Genomic DNA, 19,665 nt, shown 5'->3' on the forward strand with positions numbered 1-19,665 from the left:
CTGGTAGGGTGGTGCAGCTCAGGGGTTCATGCCTAAGCATCCCCCTGTGTGAGACCCGAGGGGAGGCCGGGAGATTAAATTTTAAACCTCATAGGGTTGGTGCAGGCTTCTGGAGCAGCTCTGCATTTCCAAAATATACAAGGCTGCAAGACACAGGAGATAGTGGGTTCTGAGGATCCCTCATTAAGTTGCTATAGGAGTTGCTTTGGGGCTATAAATACAGGCGAATATATGCTCTTGAATGGCAAAATAGAGATTTTTCTCCTTTTTTTTTTTTGTTTGGTTTGGGTTTTTTTTGTTTGTTTGTTTTTTTAGTTTTTGTTTTGTTAGATGAAGAAGCTTTTTTCCTCTTCGTTGTACCTAGGAGCCTAGCACACAGCTCTTGACTTCAGATTTGTAGCCTGGCCATGCTTTTGGTCTGTGCTAAGCCTCTTCCAGCAGTCAATAGCAGAGCTACCCAAAAAGCCATCAGGCGTTGGGTCCATCACTCTGCCCTCCTCTGAGCTGGCCGTACTTACAAAACTGGGAAGCTGCTGGGGTCATGGGGTGATAGGCAGCAGTGTAAATGTTTGGAGAAGACAGGTAGGAGTTATCAGCTGGGAACTAGGTGAGGGCAGAGCAGGTGGTTTGGGGGCTGTGAGGGAAGAGAGGAAAGAAAGACCCCAGTTCTCCTATTAACTGATAACATTGAGCGCGTTAATCAGCGAGTGAAGCTCATCCCTTACACTCTCCAGGGAGTGACAGATCGTCTGAGGGCTGTCCAGGAGCTCAATGCTGTGGGTGTAGGGCTCATATTTCACTGAGAAGGGCCGCTTGATGTGTGCCGCGTAGTTCCTGCAAGGAGAGGGATGAGAGGGTTTGGTACAAGAGCGGAGTCCTGAGTCTCCCTCCTGCCCATCACTACTTACCCAGGTCACAATGAGTTAATGCCTTCTCTAGGCAGTTTCTAGGTTAGCACAAAAGCTCTGGTTTCCCACCTTTCCAGACCTATAGCAGTAGTTGAGATCTCTCCTGTTCAGCAAGGAAGACCATGCGTCTGACTGCAGGTTTCTGTGGGCTGAACACATGGGCTTGCATCGAACTGGAGGATGCACTGTACTGGTCACCTCTGTGGCCATCACCAGGCATCCTCTACTTTAATTTATGCTTTTCTTTTTTGAAAATGCCAAGGAGATTTAGAAGCTAATTGCAGGGAAAGCCTATGGTATTATAGCATTATATTCCTAAATCCTTTCTGACTTTCATTTATTGACTAATCTCTGCTTGGGGAGGGGAGAACCAGCTGCAAGCCATATTAAGAATAGATTTGACAGACTGCAGCTCAGGCCTGTGAAAAAGGATGGGAATAACATCACCAGAGCCATGTGCTTGAGCAAAGTTGCACTACTGGACCCAAAGCCAACTAGAGTCTAGATCTCAGTGATGAACCTGACTTCACCTGAGACCTCTCAAGAGCAAGACCTTGTTGCTGTCTTTCTAATGGAGAAGCGCATGGTCAAGTGAAAATAAATCAAGGGTAAGATTTCTCCAAAGCTGCTCATGTTCACCTCCAACACTAAGATTTGTACACTCAAAAAAGTAGGGTTTAGTGGCTGTGTAAATATGAACCTGGGAATCTAGATGTAGGTGCTCATGGCTATAGTGTCATGCTGGAAAGGCCTGGGCAAATGAACGGACAAACAGCACTAGCAACAGGCACTCTTCTCACCTCTGCTGAGGCTTCACCCCTTCACTCCTGAATTGCTTAGCTTAGGGTACCCTCTTGTGGCTACCGCGGGTCTGCTCGGGCTCAGGGCTCAGGGAAGAGCATCCCATTCTCGGGGAGATGCTCCTCTGGCTGCTACTGAACGCCGTGGAGAAACCTAGTCCTGAATTGCCAGGATTTGGAGGAAAACAGGACCTAGAGGCAACATGGCCAAAGCCGCAGGCTTGTGCTTGCAGGGAGCTGCCATGCTTGCAGGGGAAACAAAACAAAACAAAACAAAACAAAACCAAAACCAAAAACAAACAAACAAAAAATCAAACTTGCAAACAGAGGGGTTTTCTGTCCACCTCCTAAAATATGTGGCTTATCTCAGTTCTACCAGGCAAGGTCCAGCTCACCTCGCTTATTTAATGCCATCAGCCACAGTGATGACTCACAGCACATCTTCTAATGGTTAGAAACCTGCCCTCCAACACGGGTGTGTTCACCTGACACCTTTTTGAAGCATTTAAGTATGACATGGGTGCCTGAAAGGGCACTGAGAGTGTGCTCAAAGTTTTATTTCTGGGCAAAGAGGCTTTTCTTGAGAGGTAACACTGACAAACAGGTCTATGGTGGCAGCTGCCAGTAATGAAAAAATATAGATGTTTTAATGTTTTCACTACTGAGTAACATCTGTGTGGTCTCTGAGCTCTTTAAAGAGGATCATTTCCAGTGCTTGTCACTGTCAAAACCCTCTAGCCTAATCTTGGATGTGTATGTGGTATATTTTTTCCTTTTTAAATGCAAGGAAATGACTCATGAGGCAACAGTTGTGGGTTTTTTTAAAGCAGCCTAGTGTGTGTGAGAGAACAGGCTCTCCAGGTGCTTGCTTTTGAGCAGCTGGACTCTGAGTTGTATGGACGGTGCAAGTGAGGGTAATAAAAGCAGAAATTGAAATATAGCAGTCCTCACCACATTATTTATATGAATTACCCCATTTGCAGGAAATGCAAAGTCATATACATTGTGTAATACTTCATTCCATCCTACCCCTTTCCTATGCTAAGACAAAATGGTATAGGCAAAGTTTTCCTCTGTCGGTCAAATGTTAAAGGACTGAACTTTCCTTCTTTGGGCAATTCTGAATATTGTCCAAGACAATTCTCTTCTGAATAGATGTCCATGGGTAGAATTGTCTCTCTCCATTCTATTTGCAGTCCCGTAGGATAGGGAAACTCAGTTACAGTGGTGGGATGCTGTCTGAGTTCTGCTAGTCCAAGTTAACCAGCCTAGGAAACAAACATTCCTTTTTTTTTTTTTATGGTTAAAACTATTCACACCAAGCAAATATTTTTTTGTTTGTGTATGAGCTACTAATGATGCTAGGGATTTTTTTGCTAGTTGAATGATAAATGGGTAAGTTGCCCAGCAGCTGCTCAGAAAGTCAAATGTCTCTCTGCACCCTAAATGCCACCATTTCGAGCAGCTCTTCAACCCTCCCCCAAAACTTTCACATGATGCAGAAGTTCATGTTTTAGGACACATGCTGGTGGGTGCTCTTGTGAGGGACAGCCAGTACCTGACCTGAATCATTTGGCCCTTCTGCATCAAGGAAATAGAGAGGATCCTGGTGAGTGCTTTGGGTCTCCAATTTCTGGACCACTAGCCCTCAAGTTTGTTGCTTGACATCACCAGGGAACTGAAGATAGTCTGTAACTCCTTCCTATGAGAACTAAGGAGACAAGCTAGATTTATCTTGCTCCCTCAGTCTTTTATCCACAAGTGCCTCCATCCCACTCCTCCACACCCAAGCCTTTGAGTCCAGGATGTTTTGGGGAGTTCTGGGGCAAATCCGAGGGGCTGAGGCTGGACCCTGTGGGAGCTGGAGAATCACTTTACTTGGACAGACCTGACAAAAGTTTCCAGAGTACTTCTGAGACCTTGAACTGAAAGCAGCCATGGTGCCAAGCCCCACTTCAATAGGTTATAGCTTCATTTCCTTTTCTTTGGATCTCCCTCACCATCCAGTCCTACCTCAGTTTATTTTTTGCATCACTGAAGCTCTCAGACACAAAATACACAGACTGGTAGTTCTGGTCCTGGTAGGGCTGAACAGCAGCAGCATCAGGGTCGAAGTCCCTCACCTCTGGTTCATCTGACAGGGAGTGCTATAGACACAGCAGAAAAATGCCAGAATAAAATTAAGAGGATCATAGAGCATGTATGTGATAGACAGAGATGGAGAACAGATCAGGTAAAGTCATTGGAGCTTTGCGGAGGAGGAAGGTGTTTGCTATACAGGATCTAGAGCAGAGAGAAAGGCAAATTATGCTGGGACTTACTATGAGCTCCCCATATGAAGACAGAAGCCCAGCTCCATAGGCTTTGACTATCCCATTCTGTCTGCAGAGTCCAAACTCCACTGTAAACCAGTAAAGCTGTGAAAGGAGAAAAAAAATGCATAGGGGACACAGCTTCACCTCTTCATCTCCCTGTCACTTCTGAGCACTTGCATAGCAGCCAGGGTCTAGGCTTGTTTAAATGAGCGGGTGCCTGGCACATTGTTCTCTTGCCTTACCCTGCACCCATCACTGCCACAGCAAAGTGCTAAACTAAATTGCTGCTATGCCAGGAAGAGATGGAAACTGAGTCCCCAGGCTGGTCCCCTGCACACCTGGCCATTGCATAGGCTGCCATTCAGTGCCCTTGGAGCAGGATGGGTCACCTTGCAAAGGGAGAGCCAAAGGAAGTGGATGTCATTTAATCCCTTCCCAAAGAGTCCCAGCAGTGCTGTTGCTAGAAATACAATACTTCATGATACTCTAGTGTCTGAGAAAATTGGGTTTATGTGCAAGTGAGCTCCGCTGTTTGACTAATCTCTGCTCTGCACAATCACCATGAAAGCAGGGCTGCGGCTGCTCAGGTAGGTGCTCTGAGCCTGCGGATCTGGGGAGACTAGTCTGGATCAGTCCCCCCGATACCACAGAGATGCTGCTGGAGGGGTCGGAGACCCCACCCAACAGAGAGGAAAACTTACAGTTGCAAGTTTCTCGATTTCTTCATCAGTTGCTCCCAGAGATGCCAGCCCAATGTCCTGGGAAGAGAAGGGAAGGGGTGAATGTCAGGATAGATTAGGTCTGAGGGCCTCTGTCTTACTGCCTTGAGACAACACATATTGTTGCCCTGCACTGCCGTGCATCTGCTGGGGATTCATCATGCTTAGACTAAAACTGTTTTGCTGCAGAGCCTGATATTTTTACTCTATATTCTCAATCAATCACTAGGTCTCCTCAATATTGTTTTTAATATAAATACATCCTAGAACAATAAATGCTTAGGTGGTGAGACTGTGGTTGGCTTGGGTTCCCACCTCATGCCCTTCGCCCTTACCTGAGAGAACTGGGCAAACGTCTTGTCAGCCAGCATTGGGATGTGCCCCAGCAGCTCGTGACAGCAGTCCCTGCCAATGCCCAGGGGAAAGGTGGAGAACGCAGTCAGCAGCAGATAGAGTTTGCCCATTAGGGAGAAGGTTAGTTGCTGGCCAGGTGGGATGCCCAGGCAGCGGAGGCGATTGGGGCTGGGTGATACTCACGGCTCGGGGGAGTGCATGGGTGAGGACGCGTGGCGGATGTACTGCGTGCACTGGAAGACACGGAAGGCCAGGCTGGCGAGGAAGTCCCGCGCTGACAGCAAACCAGCCACTGGCCGGAGCTGGAAGCCAGTCCTCTCTGAAACAGCACAGACCGTCTCTGCAGGGGCTGTGCTGGTGCCCCATGTTCCCCGCACAGAGAGCAAAAACATCAGTGCTAGAAACTAAAAGGTTTCTGCTGTGTCAGGCCTAGTCTTTCTGCTCCTGCTAGGGAGCAGTATCTGTTCTTTAGATGCCCAATGGGATCATTTGACTATGGCTTTGACCTTCAGTTGCAGCTCACTGTGTTTAGCTGCAGTCCCCACTGCCTAGGGTCTACTCCTGTCCTCTGTGGGCAATACACAAGCCTCCAGCAGCTCTCCTCCCAAGTGTCTGCCCACACACTCCTCATTTGGGTTCAGCTTTCTTGGCTCTAGCTGCCACCACCATGCTGGAGCCCTGGCAGAACCTGGGCCTGGGTGCTTCAGGCTTGTACCCACCTTTTAGGAAGCGGGAGACCTCCTCCAGCTGAGGGATGTTGTTCTCATTGTAGCCACAGAATTTCTCCAGTAGACTGAAAGCTTCGAGGTACTCCTTGCAGGCATGGGTGGGGTATAGAGTCTTCAGGGTGCTGTACACCTCCTTCCTTCAGGACAAGAGATGGCAGACACTCAGTGGCTTGTAGTGTTTAGTCCTCTCCTGTCCTCTGGTTATACACTATCAAACCTCTAGATTTCTTGCCCTTTCTCCTTTCTCCACCACTAAGTCTATGTCTGTGTGTGTTGATAGGGGTATGTAAACATACAGACACACATTAAAATGAGCCTGCAAAGTCAGCAGCTGTATCTGCACAGAACTATTTCTGACCTTGAAGGTCAGAAGATTGTATAAAATGTATTAACTGGTATTAAAATATTCCCTGTAGGTTACCTCCTGAAGTTGTACTATGAAGACAGTCAACATAACCAGGAGATGGCCTTGTTTAGGAGCCTGTGTACTCAGCTCATATAAGCTGGCCGGCCTTGTTTTCAGAGACACTCCTGCAGCAATACTGCTGGAAAGTAAGTTCAAAGTTCAAAGTAAGTGTTTTCATGAGTGGGGACAGCAAGGTACCCTCCAGATATTCACCATGGGCCTCATACTTCTTTCTGCAGCTATGATAACTGCCCTTTGGAGGCTGCTACTAAGCCAGGTGCTCTTGGAGAGGCAGGACTCCAATTTATCTACCTCACTCTCTGGGGAGGATCCTTTGCAGGAAACTCCTGGGGGATGCAGCGTGAAAGTGCTCTTGGTGCAACCCCAAGAGAGGAAGAGACAGAGCATCACTGTTTTGGATGTAGACTAGACTAGACTAGAAATGTCCTGAGTTGGAAAGGACCCACAAGAATCATCAAGTCCAACTCCTGTCCCTGCATAAGACAACCCCAAAATTCTGACCTTGTGTTTGAACTTACGCAGTTGCTACCAGAAAACACCATGCATTGAGTTACTGCTTTTTGTAACAAGACATTAAGTGGGATATTTGCACTGCTGATACATTTTTCAAGAGGTCATATCCTAACTGTTTAGGTTTTGATTACCAGCTTCTAGTGGTGAAGCAAATACGTGTCGCAGATTAAATCAGTGCTCACCAGGTAGCAAGCTCCTCTGCCGTGTACTCCACGTGAGGGATTGGGTCCCCACTGCAAGGCAAAGGCACCATTACTGACAGCAGCAGAGTACAAGCCAGGCTCCTCTTCCCTTTGAGAAGGAAGCACTTTGGAGAAACTCTGCATGTCAATCGCTCTTCTTAAAACAAAACAGGGGGGTGAGAGGAGAGACAAAGCTTTAGTATTGGGTCAGTGGTACAGGTGCAACAAACACATAAACACAGAAAAAAGCATTAGTCTAGCAAGAGGTTATAAATGAACAAGGGATGAACTTAGATGAGTTATGCTTAGTAGGCATAACACTAAAAAAAAAAAAAATAAATTTAAGTTTTCACTGGAAAAAAAAAAGAAACTTTGTGTGAAAAAAAATTAATTTCATGTGCCTGAACTTCAGGGGGCTGATGGCTTCAAGACTGAATCAGTGGCGGGGAAATAAAAGCAGCGAATAAGGAAAACTAAATACATTTGAACTGCAGGAAAATATATTGTCAGTAAGACTAAGGGCACAAAGACAGAAAATCTTAATGCTGTTGTAAGTGGGAATTAAATAAGACTGACACTTCTGCCTTTTCTGCATCATAATTAGCAATTGCATTTCCTGAATCCTTCTGTTCTGTATTTGAACAAATGAGATATTCACATATTACAGCAATAAAGCATAGTTCTTTTTCCATTAACAGCCTGAAGGGATGCTACACAGGGGCTCATAAATGCCAATCTGCAGATGAGATGTGAGAGAAGACATCTTAAATGGGTGCATCATCTTAGGACAGTATTTTTTCCTGTGTCCCTCAGGACTCTCTTGCTGACATAGTCACTTTCTGTGCATTTAGTATTAGTACAGGATAAAAACGTCAATGTCTATATCCTGGGCTTCAAATCTGCAAAGAACATGGAACCTAATAAAGCAGAAAGTCATTCTGGGATCACCCTAGTTCCAGGAGTAGCTCAAGAAGGTGACTCATATAATTTCCATAGCCTGCTTTCATATGGCTCGTTACAGAAATCTACATTTAAAGTCCTGCTCGGAGAGAGAGATGCTACGGTGAAAGGCAGTATTACTGAATAGGATCTAGGAAATATTTTACAAACCAGACTGAATACTAGAGTTCAATTTGATGTTGTAGTGAAGAGGCTGAGTGCTATTACTGCATATATCAGAACAGAAGTATTAAGTGGGAGTACAAGAGATAGTCTTAAATCTATATAAGACAATGATGAGACCATTACTGGAATCTATTTAATTTATCAGACAGAGTTAGGAGGTGAACAATTCAGTCTATAAATACCTTCATAAACAAAACAAAACAAAACAAAAAATGAAAATCTGATAGCAGAATTCAATCTAATAGATGAAAGGCATGTGTGATCTATTGGGTGAAAGCCAAAGCTAACAAAGTTCAGTTTAGAAATAAACCCTACATTTTTTCACAGGCAGGATAATGAACCACTGGAACAAGTTTTCTGGGAACGTGGTAGCTTTTTCAGTACTTGAAACACTGAAGTCAGGATTAGATGTCATTCTAAGATGCTACAATTCAAAATGAAGTTGGACATCTGATGGAATTATATTTTTGTTATGCAGGAAGTTTATTTAGGTTTTATCAATGTACAAATTAATGACCAGAGACATTTTTTGATTAACAAGAAACCCAAATACATAGAGAGAAGAGGCACACAAAAAGAGCTGGCAAGGCTGAATGGGGAGACAAAACGTAAAAGATGTCTCATGTAAGTAGCACAATGAGTTCCCAACAGGTTGCATTGTCATGGCATTATCCCCACATGGATGTTAGGAAAGAGACTTACTGCTTATAGTGAAAAGCAATTTCTGCTATTGATTTCCTTCTCTGGCGATATACTTGGTCAGAGTAGCCCTGTGATGACAAACAGGAACAGAGACAAGATTTTTAATCAACTACTAAAACTTCTCACCCAACAAAGTTCATCAATGGCTGGAGGAACTTCTTTCCTGGTGGTGACTGCACTATAGTTCCCTGATCAGCTGAAATAATAGGTGTTCTCCAGGTGTCTGCTTCTGAGGGAAGGCTCAGGACTCCCATGTGAGGATGTGGACACACAGACTAACTCACCGGGTGATCCAGATCCAAGTCAGGGTCAAACTTGGTGACCAAATGGTGGCACTTGTCCAATTCACAGATTTTTCTGGGAAACCAGTGAACTGTGGGGAAAGAAAAAGATAAAAACTAGCTGCGGAAGTGAAGATGGAGCATCCCCTGCTGAGTAGCGAGCTTGAATAGCACACATCTGACCTGGTGTACCAAATGCACACGCACAACATCACAGGACACAGCTGTGCCTTCTGGGAAGTAGTCCCACACTCTCAGCACTCCTGTCCTCGAGTCAGGTCTAATGCCATTATCTCCATTTCATTACTTCCCTGCCTATCTCTCAGCAGAGTATTTTGTGAAAAATGTAAACAATAAGATGAAAATTGGATTTTACTTGAAGATTCCAGACTTCACATTAAAAACAAATCCAGAGGTCCAGCTGATCATAGAGTAATTGCTGCAGATCTCTAGGGATATTTTACAGTAAGAATCACCTGTCTTATGAACAGGATGGCATGGGGGGGTGTCTTGTAATTTAGTGGTGGATCTGTACAGGGTTCCTGACACATAGTTAGGAAACTACTTTACATTTATAATAAAAAACAGTAGTAGGCATGGAAAACTCTGGGACAGGTGTGAACAAAACATGAAATTTCATAATCTATTTCTATTTTTTCAATCTGGTGACAGAAGAAATGTCTATGGACTCTGCAGTCAGTTGAGAAATGGGCAAGGAGGGAAGTGGCTTTCAGGATTCAGGTGTCCCAGAGGCACTCTTTTCTGATTTGCTCAAATTCAGTATACGGTAGCCCTTCCGCTTTTCTGGGAATAACAAAATCTCCACTCTGTGTCTACAGCTCAGCCTGTCCACAAAACTGTAACAGCTTCTAAGTTACTTACATTTGTCTTCCTTAGTGGTCCTCACATCTTCCGCTACCCTCTTGATGGAGCTAATGAAAGTATTGAGGTCAGAGCTGTGTACTTCACAGCGCACAAAGTACTCCAGTTCAGCAGTCCCTTCACGGGGCTTTCGGCTAAGCCTGGTCTCCAGGTGGTGAATTTTGGCTTCAAATGTCTTTTAGGACATGGAAAAGGAGAACAAAAACATTAAACAATACTTGAAACACCTGCCTGTACTTCCCAAAGGCGCCCATATGGATACATTTGGGAGGGACAGCCCTTTGTATTTTTCTTCTACTTCCCTTCCCTTGGGATAAACACACTTCTCCATTAATTTCACTGTTTTTCCTTCTTGCACAGACAACCAGTGAGACTGGCCAACAACTATCAACAGAAGACTTCCACAGTGGCAAAGAAGATCGTATCAAGCGGGGAAACTGATGTGGCAAAACACCACCTCCCACGACCCCCTTCCCATCCGTCTCTCAGTTGAGGTGAAGGCGCTTTGGGGCTGGTTTGGGGTTGTGGGGTGGTGACGCGCAGGGGTGGGCGCTGCGCGGGCAAGGACCGGCGGCGCTGGCCACGGTGCTGAACTGGCGGGCCTCGACGGCAATTTGGGGATCGCTATCAGAGCTGGGATCGTTCGGGACCATTATTAGAATTGACCGTCCCCAAATAATAAGAAGGAGAGAAGATGGAGTCTATAGTCTTCCAAAGGGCCCTGGTAGATTTGTGGATATTTCCTCAGTGAAAACTGGCAGTACAAGCACAAATCCCTGGGCGGCAACCCAACCTTCCCAATGTATCTGTGAGATCTTTGGTAGAGGAAGGGACATGATTTCTTTTGTTAATTGGAGGCAAAAAAGATGAGAAGGAACAGATGCAATGCCACAGGTAAATTAAATTTAGGCCTGTGTTTTTGAATGTACCTACCAATTTCTCTATTACATTGTCGCCTCAACAATCAATGCCTTTGCATTAATCTGTCAGCTGTGATTGCATTACCTATGCTTTGGCTGCATGAAACACATATAGCAGAGGGAAACCAGCTTCCCTGCAGCCTGGTTCATGATGAGGCAAATGTCATTATGCCCGTCTGCTTTCATATCTTGTACCTGCATTGCCAGAGGGATCTGGGAAATGAATCTTCCTCTGCCGTGACTTGACATGCTTGTCTTTTTATTATATTTAGAGCTCTCTCTGTGACAAGCTCAAAGAGCCCTTTTTTTTTTTTTTTTTTTTTTTTTTTTTACCAGAAGAGATCTTGATGAAGCAAGTAAATTGCTCCAGGAAGAACAAAATAATATTTGAACATAAGCTGCCCTTGTTTCTTGCTTGATGTTTTAGAAATTGTTTAGATTATAGTCTTTAAATGCAGTGTAACAGAAAATATACCAAGTACAAGAGCCTACATTTCGATGTTTCATACCCGCTAAGCAGTGTATTGCATCTGAAATGTTACACTGATGGATTTTTCATGCCTCATCTGGCAGCTGTGCACTTTTAGGAAGGAGACCTCAACTAAGGCTTTTGTCTAACAAGCTTGTCTTTGGGATTCTTTCAGTTTTGATACAAGAACAATGTTTCCCAGAAAACAGCTTTTCTTGCAACAGTCCTCCTAGAGAAGATGCAAGATATTTTGTAATTTCACCCAAAGGGTGGTGGAGCACTGGAACAGGCTCCCCAGGGAGGTGTCACAACCCCAAGCCTGACAGTGCTCAAGAAGAGACTGGACAACGCCCTCAGACAGATGGTATGAACTATGGAGTTGTCATATACAGGGACAGGATTTGGACTCGATTATTCTTGTGGGCCCCTTCCAACTCAGGACATTCTATGATTCTATGATTTTGTAATTGCTGAAGATCTTGAACACTTTTCATAAGATTAGCAGAGATAGCACTACTTGGGCGATGAATAGCTAGAATGCCTACAATTTCAGGGAAATACTTATCAACAAAACACACTTTTTATGTGTTTACAGCTGCTAGGCAGTGGGTTTGCTGTACAGTGTTTCTGGTGAACTCTTTTCACCCCAGAAGTGGTGGCATTTCGTGGGGATGGTGTTATATAATTATCATGTGTATTAATATATGAGCTAGCAGCATGCCCTTGTGATGAGAAAGGCCAACCACATACTTAATTTTAGTAGCAAGACTGCAGACAACAGGTCAAGGGAAGTGAATCCTCCTATCTATCTGGGATGACAGAGACCACATCTGGAGTACCATGTCCCATAGAAGAAAGATATTGATGCGTTGTAGCAGTTATAGTGGATGGCTGCCAAGATGCCAAGGGGCCAGAGCATAATGTTATATGATGAAATACAGAAGAAATTGGATTGTTTCAGCCTTAAGAAGTGAAGGGGCAGGGAAGATTGAGTCACTGTCTACTCGTACTGGTGGGAGGATGTAAACAACACAGAGATTTGTCTCAAAAGTACACAGTGGGAAACAAGAGGCAATGGGCTCAAGCTGGAAGCAAGAACATTGGGAAAAGCAAAAAAAAATGCAAACGGCCAAACAAAAACCAAACAGATAAAATCTTTTTATCACGTAGGCTGTCAAACACTGCTCAAGGGGTTCAAGGAGACTGTGGGATCTCAAGCTTGGTGATTTTCAGCATGCAACAGACATGTCCCCGAGCAACCTGCTGTGACTGGACCTGCTCTGAACAGGAGGTTGGACTAGAGACCTCCAGGGGCCCCTCACAATCCATGTGACTGATTAACAGGAACAAATTGTCCTCTCCCCATTGAAGTCAATGAAATTAAACTACTGTAGATAAAACATGGCTCAGAACCTCAGTTTGCAAAACACTTTTGAATCCTTCTGGATGAAAATATACTACATAAATGCAAGTTGTCATATTTTGATTACTGTTTAAATAGTCAGCGCTTGTCTCAGTCTTTCCATTCATGGTAATGAAATCCTAGATAATGCAACGTTATATTGCTGGCTCAGGGGAAAATCTTCAATTAGTTACCAGTTTTCCTTGATACTAAAACCATATACAGGTTGCATCTCTGGGGGGAACCAACAGAACCCTTAACCCTTAACCCATAACTCATCCCTTAAGTAGGAAGCTAATTTTGAAATCATTATGTAGGTTCTACACCCAGCATGAAAGTTGTTCCTGTAACTCTTTGAGCAAATAACTGTGGCATTTCCATTCAGAGACTGCCAAAGCCTTGACCCACAAGCAGGGCAGGTTTGGTCTTTAGCCACAAAGGGCACACGGTATGTTTTGAATATGGGATCAGAGCCCTGCATATGAAGTTGAAGTGCTGAGCAGTAGAGGGAACTGTCAGAGCATGGTACAAGCCACAAGGATGTGGATTGTGGGTGTGAAACTGTGTGGTTGGCTCCAGTAATTAAGCGAAATTAAGCCCAGAGCTTAACAGCCCTACCAGGCAGAGACATGATGCATTCCTAGTGATGGAAAGTGAGGCCACACTGGGGCAGGAGTAAAGCATGACTGTGGGGACATCAGACAATTAAATGATAATTGGCAGTAGTCAGACCTAGTCTGGGTCTTCTTTAGCTGACTGAAGTGATATTTCTTACAGAACAGCCAGGAAATGTGTAGTGTATTCCTTGATTGCAACACAACAGTTTGGGTACTCACCTCAAATACTTTAAATGCACGGGACAGTGGTGAAGTCTTGGTTCCTTTGAGCATGAAGAAGAGGTTCAGCATGGCTCTCCCATCCTTCTCCTCAAAAACAATGGTCTCCGTAGACTCTGTGGCATCAGAGGCTGCAGCTGCAGCTGCAGCCTCTCTTTCCTTCCTGGCATCTTCAATGAGGCTTTGGCGTCTACCAATGAACCGTGGAGACTGAAGGCAGAACAGAAATACATAACACTTCTGATAGAGCTGTAGGGGAGATCAGAGGCAACACTGGTAGCTGGGTGAGGTGTGACAAATGTGCCTCAGCAGAGAAAGGAAGGTTGGACTGACTTGCCTGGCTTTGTAGAGGAACATCTGGTAAAGAGTACTGAGGCTTAAGAATTGAACTTTTAGAAACGTTGATGTTTAGGAAAAATCTGTGTAAAATATTATTGTAGCATGATTAGAGAGTGGGCTTCACCCCTCACTTTCCCTAGCAACAGTTTTCAATATCCTTCAAAAAATAAAAATGAGAAAGGATCTTACACAGTTTTCAATGTCTGCTGAACTCAAGAGAAGAGGCATTAGATTAACATCTGAGAAAAGATACACTATGAGGGACAGCTGAAGCCCACAGCTGTGGTCAGGCCCAGAAACATTAACTGTTTGCAGGTATATTAGCAGGGCAGCTTAGCTAAACTTCTTCCAGTATCCAACGTGACATTTTCTTCTGACATTAAGTTGATGCTTGCCCATTGAAGTGTAATTGAAACCACATCCATATACACCAAAAAATAAACTCCTCCAACCAATCTATAGGTTTGTTTTGTCCCAACGAACTCCTGCAGGTTTCTGTTACTTGGAATTGCACCTAAAATGCTGCAACACTGTGCCTGGGATCATGTTAAGTCACTTGTTTGTATTTATAGTGAGCTACAAGCTATTTCCATCACTACTGCTTCTTTTGTTATACAAATAGCTCATATACTAACTTATTTGTTCCTGGTCTTTTTACAACCAGGTTTCCATTTAGAGGTAGCTCAGCTGTTTCCCATTTTCAGTGTTCAATGCCCAAACTACATGACAAACCCTCAGAACTTGGTAAAAGAAACATTTTACCAAGGAAGGAGCAGCATATAAAGCCATCTAGCATCTGCCACAGAGGGAGACAAGCCAAAGTTTTCCCTCTGATTACACTGAAAATATTTGGAAAATATCTTCCCTACCTTGTGAAAATTTGGATAATGTTTTCCTTTCAAAAAGCCTGCTCGAATACTAAGCCCATTTTCTCTCTGATTTTCAAAGCCTACCATCAGTAACTAATGTTTCCTGTGAAAATCCTCTCGGACACTTTAGTGGTGTAAAGCTGACATTTTGAATGTAGCCTGAGAAATACTGCATGTTTAGGTGCCAGCCCACACATTTCTATACAGTTGTTTTTTAATAAAGACGCCCTTCTGAAATTGTATTTGCTGATCCTCAACCCCTTTATTCCTTGTGGCACAGAAAAACTCCTTCTAACAAATAAGCACATATGGCTGCTTGTCTAAATTGAAAGTATTCATGCCCTAAGAGGAAGACATCTAATAAGTATCCTCAGCCATAACTTTTAAAAGCTTGTGAGCATCTGCTCAGCTTTAAGCGTGTGTTTTATATTGCTACTGTGTTTGAAACTAAGCTGGTGTTTACTTTAAAGTGCCTGCAATAAGTAGGGCAAACAGCCTTGTGCTAGCCATGGTAACGGGGCTCTGCAACGGTCCCAAGCCAGGTAGTGCGTTAGCCAAGGATGTTTTATCACAGTGTTCCCCAAGGCGCAGAGGTGCAGCAGGATTTTACTTCTAGAGTGGAGAGGATGGAAATTAGACACCCGTGTTTAAGCTACAAATCAGGTTAAAATCTGAATAGGGGAGTCTGAATAGTGAGTAGACCTGTACGACTGGAAAGCTGCACTGGGAGCATCAGTCCCAACAAGTCAGACCTGTTAGCTGGGACTCGGTGGCCCCTGGCAAGCAGGAGAAGGGGATTTTGGTCCCTGTTAAGGGGTCCTGGAAGCTGTTTAGTTCCACGCTGGCATGTTTTAGGTGGATAAATCTAATAGATAGATAGATAGATAGATAGATAGATAGATAGATAGATAGATAGATAGATAGATAGATAGAAGGCTGAATTTTGCTTGGGAGAAGGGAGCTGGGAGGGGTCTGCCTGCCTGCCTGTGCGCTCCCCATCTCATCGTCCTCTCCTCTGCCCCTCACATTTACGCTCATCAGGGTTTTACCTCCTTTTGCTGGAAATTAGGAATCTGGGATATAAACTAACCAAAATGATCTCCCATGACAGATGCCTTCCTTTCTTTGGAAGGTGCCGTTACATGGTATTTCCGAATTGTCTTGAAGACTAATTCCCTGAGTGTATATCTAGTTACAGCGTAAACTTTAATTCAATTTTGCAAAGTATTTATTTGCCTAACCAGGGCCTGATTCTGATACAGTCACTAACCTCTTAAGAAGTGTTAGTTTGTTTTTCCTTTTTTGAATTTGCTGCAGCTCAGAGTGCCCAGCCTGAGTAGTGTCATTAAAAGTACTGTGTTCTGAGTTAAAGTATTTTGGCTTTTTTTTTTCCTAGCTCATTATTTGCAGTAAGCAGGAAGGACCCTAAAGACTATTTCCCTCCCTGCAGTGTGGGGACAGTAATGACCCACCCCTGCTTCCCTAGGTGCTCCTTCCTGCTGGTTTGTCTCCAGCTGCCGTCTCCTGCCTGGCTCTGTTTGTGTGCTCTGTAACCAAACCCTGCCCCAGTCGTAGTCCCAGGGTGCCTTTTAAAAACTATTAGCAGCAGAAAAACTAAATACATAACAAAATAATTTTCTGCAGTGTGAGTTTGGCGCTTGGCTGGCCCAGCTGACGTGTAAAATACCTGCTGGTGTAGATGAGTTCTGAGAATACAAAGGCCATTTTTTCCCCACAGTTTGGACAGTTTCCCCTGCAGCAGGGTGCTGGTACCCAGGGGTCAATGGCAAGAGAACACCTCAGAACACCTCAGACCTGCCAGAGCTGGTGTGGTGGTGGGCAGAGACTGCGCGGCCAATTGCTCATGGTCATGCCAGGAACACGCACTGTCACGTACAAATGCAGAGTCATGCCTCTTGCCTGGTACAAGCTAGTAAAATAAATGATGGGATTGTGGAGAGCTTCTGTGCTAGGTGAGTGCAAAGGGCAAAGCAATTTGTGGAGCCTGCTTTCAGAGTGATTCTAACAGGGCTAAGGGTTTTTTTAAATTATTATTATTTTTTTTTATGAGAACTTCCATTCAAAGAAGGGATGCAGGGACAGGCTGAGGTTTTATGTCTGCCCCAGGCTGGATGAGCTGCTCACCCCAAGCAGGCTGCCACACTGCTGCCAGCACACCTGGTGAACCCAAAATCATTTGGTCCCTGTGTTCAGTGGCCCATTTCCCATCAAACTCAAAGCAGCACTCCAGAATGTGTAATAACCAAGCATTCGTCCCTTCTCCAGACAGCAACAAGCGTCTCAAGTATCAATTTGATGAGCAGCCTGGAATATACTAGGTTTTCAAGAACCACTTGAGTGTTCATTATTTTGTTAGAATGAAAAGGAGTGTGAGAGGGAAACCTTTCTTCATCTGCATTTATGAGAGAAAGCAAGCTTACTTCCTTGTTTCCTAAATGTTTCTGTTCCCTTCCAGCACACTCCACTCTACAAAACACCTCTTGCTGCCTATGTAGTGGCTGATTTTACCGAATCAGAGCATCACACAGGGTTAAGAGGAGAGTGGGTGAAAAAGGCAGTGTGTGTAGGGGAGGGAAACAGGGAGCTCTATAACTGCCCTGCTGGAGTCACCTTACAGACATCTGCCAAGCACATCTACCCCCTAACCCAGCTTGATTCGCAGGTTTCCACCTGCCGAGCATCCTGAGGGATCCCCTCCTGCTGCACCCACTGCCACGGGCTGCTCTGGCTCCTGCAGGGCCATCCACAGCCTGGCCACATTCCTTACCCACAGGACTGTCCCATGCCAGGAGTCTCCAGGTTTCTCCTGCCTGTCCTGGCATTCGGGTTAGGAGGTGAAATGTCCCTGTCCCTACAGCCAGTCCAACGGGTTGGCCAAACTCAGCTTTCTAAAGACAATTGTCAGCTCAACAGGAAGTTTTCCTTGCCCTTCCCTGCCACATACAGACCTGGTGTGCGTAGAAGCATTCCCCAAGCTAAACCCAGGGCTGAGAACACACCAGGCAAGGCTGGGAACAGAAATGGGAGTGGGATGTGCTGGGAGAGAGTGAAACTGCAGACACAGCAGCAGTGAACAAACTGATTAAACTGCCTGTGCCTCACACGTTGTCTGAAATAACAGGTACACTTATTCATTATGCTGGAACAGGTGAAATCTCTGGAGTTTTTTGCCTTGAAATCAGGAGAACATTAAGGTTTTCAAATTCCCTTTCACACTGGGGATTCCTTGTTGGTTCTGCCTTAGGTATGCTACAGGTTATTTACCTTGCTTTTTGTTGCCAGCGGCGGGATGTTGCATTAGTTCAAGCTTTAATCTACCTATAAGTTTGCATTTCACATGTACCACTATGTAGAGAGAACTGTTCAGGTAATTTTCCTTTGCCAGCCTGGAGCCTGGAGGTGCCCATCTGGGGAATCTCCCACAAAGGCAGTGTTGGTCCATCTATCCCTCCCTGTCTCTGCGTATAGCTACAGGAGAGGCTGCAGTTTTTGGAAGAGAAGGGAAAGAAGTGGAGTAGCTTTGTCTTACCATGATGGCCTCAGCTTGCTTGGAGTCCAGCTCTGACACCGCCCTGCGGAAGCCTTTGGCTGCAGAGGTGGAGATGTTCGGGGTTGGCATCTTTGCTCTTCCACGAGCTCTGATCTCCGCTTTCCAGCTTCTTGCCAGCTTTTTATAGGGCAGGGCTGACGTCAAAGACTCTTTCAAATCTTCTCTCCCCCCGCCACCTCCTCATCACCACCTCCCTCCTTTCTCCCCCTCGGGCTGAGAGGAGGAGGGGACGTGAAGGAGAGAAACGTTTCTGTCCCATTAAATCTAATCACTACAAAGATTGCAGACACCCTGCCTTCGCAAATCAGACACTCCCCCCACCTGTTTGCCTGCACCCAAAAGATTTCTACTCTGTTTTTTTCCCTCCCTTCTTCTTGGTGGAATTCACTCTTGTGCTATGTTTCTACCCAATACATTTGCTTTTCCAGTTTGGGAGGTATAAGAAAGGATTTTGATTTGTGAAAGGACCAAATAAAAGGAAGGAAGAGCCCTCTCTAGCCCTTTTTTTCCCCCTTGTTTGCCTTGTCATTGAGACAGTAAATGGATAGGAAAATAACACCGATTCCCCCAAGGCAGCTGTAGAACTGGATGCTTTTCTCATGTGCTCACCTCCCAATGCCTGGCCCCTGCAGACACTGAGCATTTCAGCACTCTCCCACAGCCTGATGTCTTGGCTTGACCATGTAACCCTGACAGCAGAATCAGGCCCCTTTAGTCCTCAGAGATGGAAAACACTTTAGAGAAAAAGAATGGGCAAAAATCTTCTCAATCCTGCCTTCCCAATGGCTTTGCTCCTCTTACAGTAATTCCTAAGACACTGCCTCAGCATATTGAATTACTTAGTATACTACTTCTTATGGAACTTGTTTAGAAACTGCTTATATAGAATTCACTTAGCACAAGTAAGTTTGCTTAAAGTGCAAGCAGTGAACTTCTGATCTTTCTCCCTCATTAAGCAAAAAAGGCCTCAGAGTCAGGTCAAACTACTAGATAAGGGGAGCTTTTGATTGCTGGTGAGAACTGCGTCCCTGGAGATAAGTAAAAGAGCAGAACAACATGTCTAAAAGAAGATGACAAATAGGAGAATGTTTTGTTTATTGCCAATAACTTATTTTTCTCCCCAGCTGCAAGTGCAAAATAATAACTGAAGGTCAGGACTTTGATGTCTAGTCTGGTCAGTAAAAAGACCACTACCCACAGAGATAAGAAATGAAGAGATCCAATGATGAACAGAGAGACCTCAGACTCTAACCTTACCATTGGCCTGAATTGATGCACAAGAGGTAGGAAGTTTATATTGTAAGGGTATAATTGCCCAAGGGT

The 19,665-nt window shown here is 44.7% G+C and overlaps 1 protein-coding gene across 1 annotated transcript; it reads right to left on the reverse strand.

Moving 5' to 3' along the window:
- Nucleotides 1-674: 674 nt before the first annotated feature.
- TH (tyrosine hydroxylase) lies at nucleotides 675-18,411 on the reverse strand (the record flags this gene model as incomplete). The annotated part of the gene is made up of 13 exons (XM_082058758.1): nucleotides 675-834; nucleotides 3,722-3,855; nucleotides 4,030-4,125; nucleotides 4,725-4,781; nucleotides 5,078-5,147; nucleotides 5,280-5,415; nucleotides 5,816-5,961; nucleotides 6,947-6,997; nucleotides 8,774-8,841; nucleotides 9,058-9,146; nucleotides 9,937-10,111; nucleotides 13,564-13,773; nucleotides 18,322-18,411. 13 exons carry the CDS (start codon nucleotides 18,409-18,411, stop codon nucleotides 675-677), a joined length of 1,482 nt encoding a protein of 493 aa, XP_081914884.1.
- Between the last annotated feature and the right edge of the window lie 1,254 nt (nucleotides 18,412-19,665).

The sequence above is a fragment of the Streptopelia decaocto genome, assembly GCF_964273445.1.
Source record: "Streptopelia decaocto genome assembly, chromosome: 7".
Classification (NCBI taxonomy): domain Eukaryota; kingdom Metazoa; phylum Chordata; class Aves; order Columbiformes; family Columbidae; genus Streptopelia; species Streptopelia decaocto.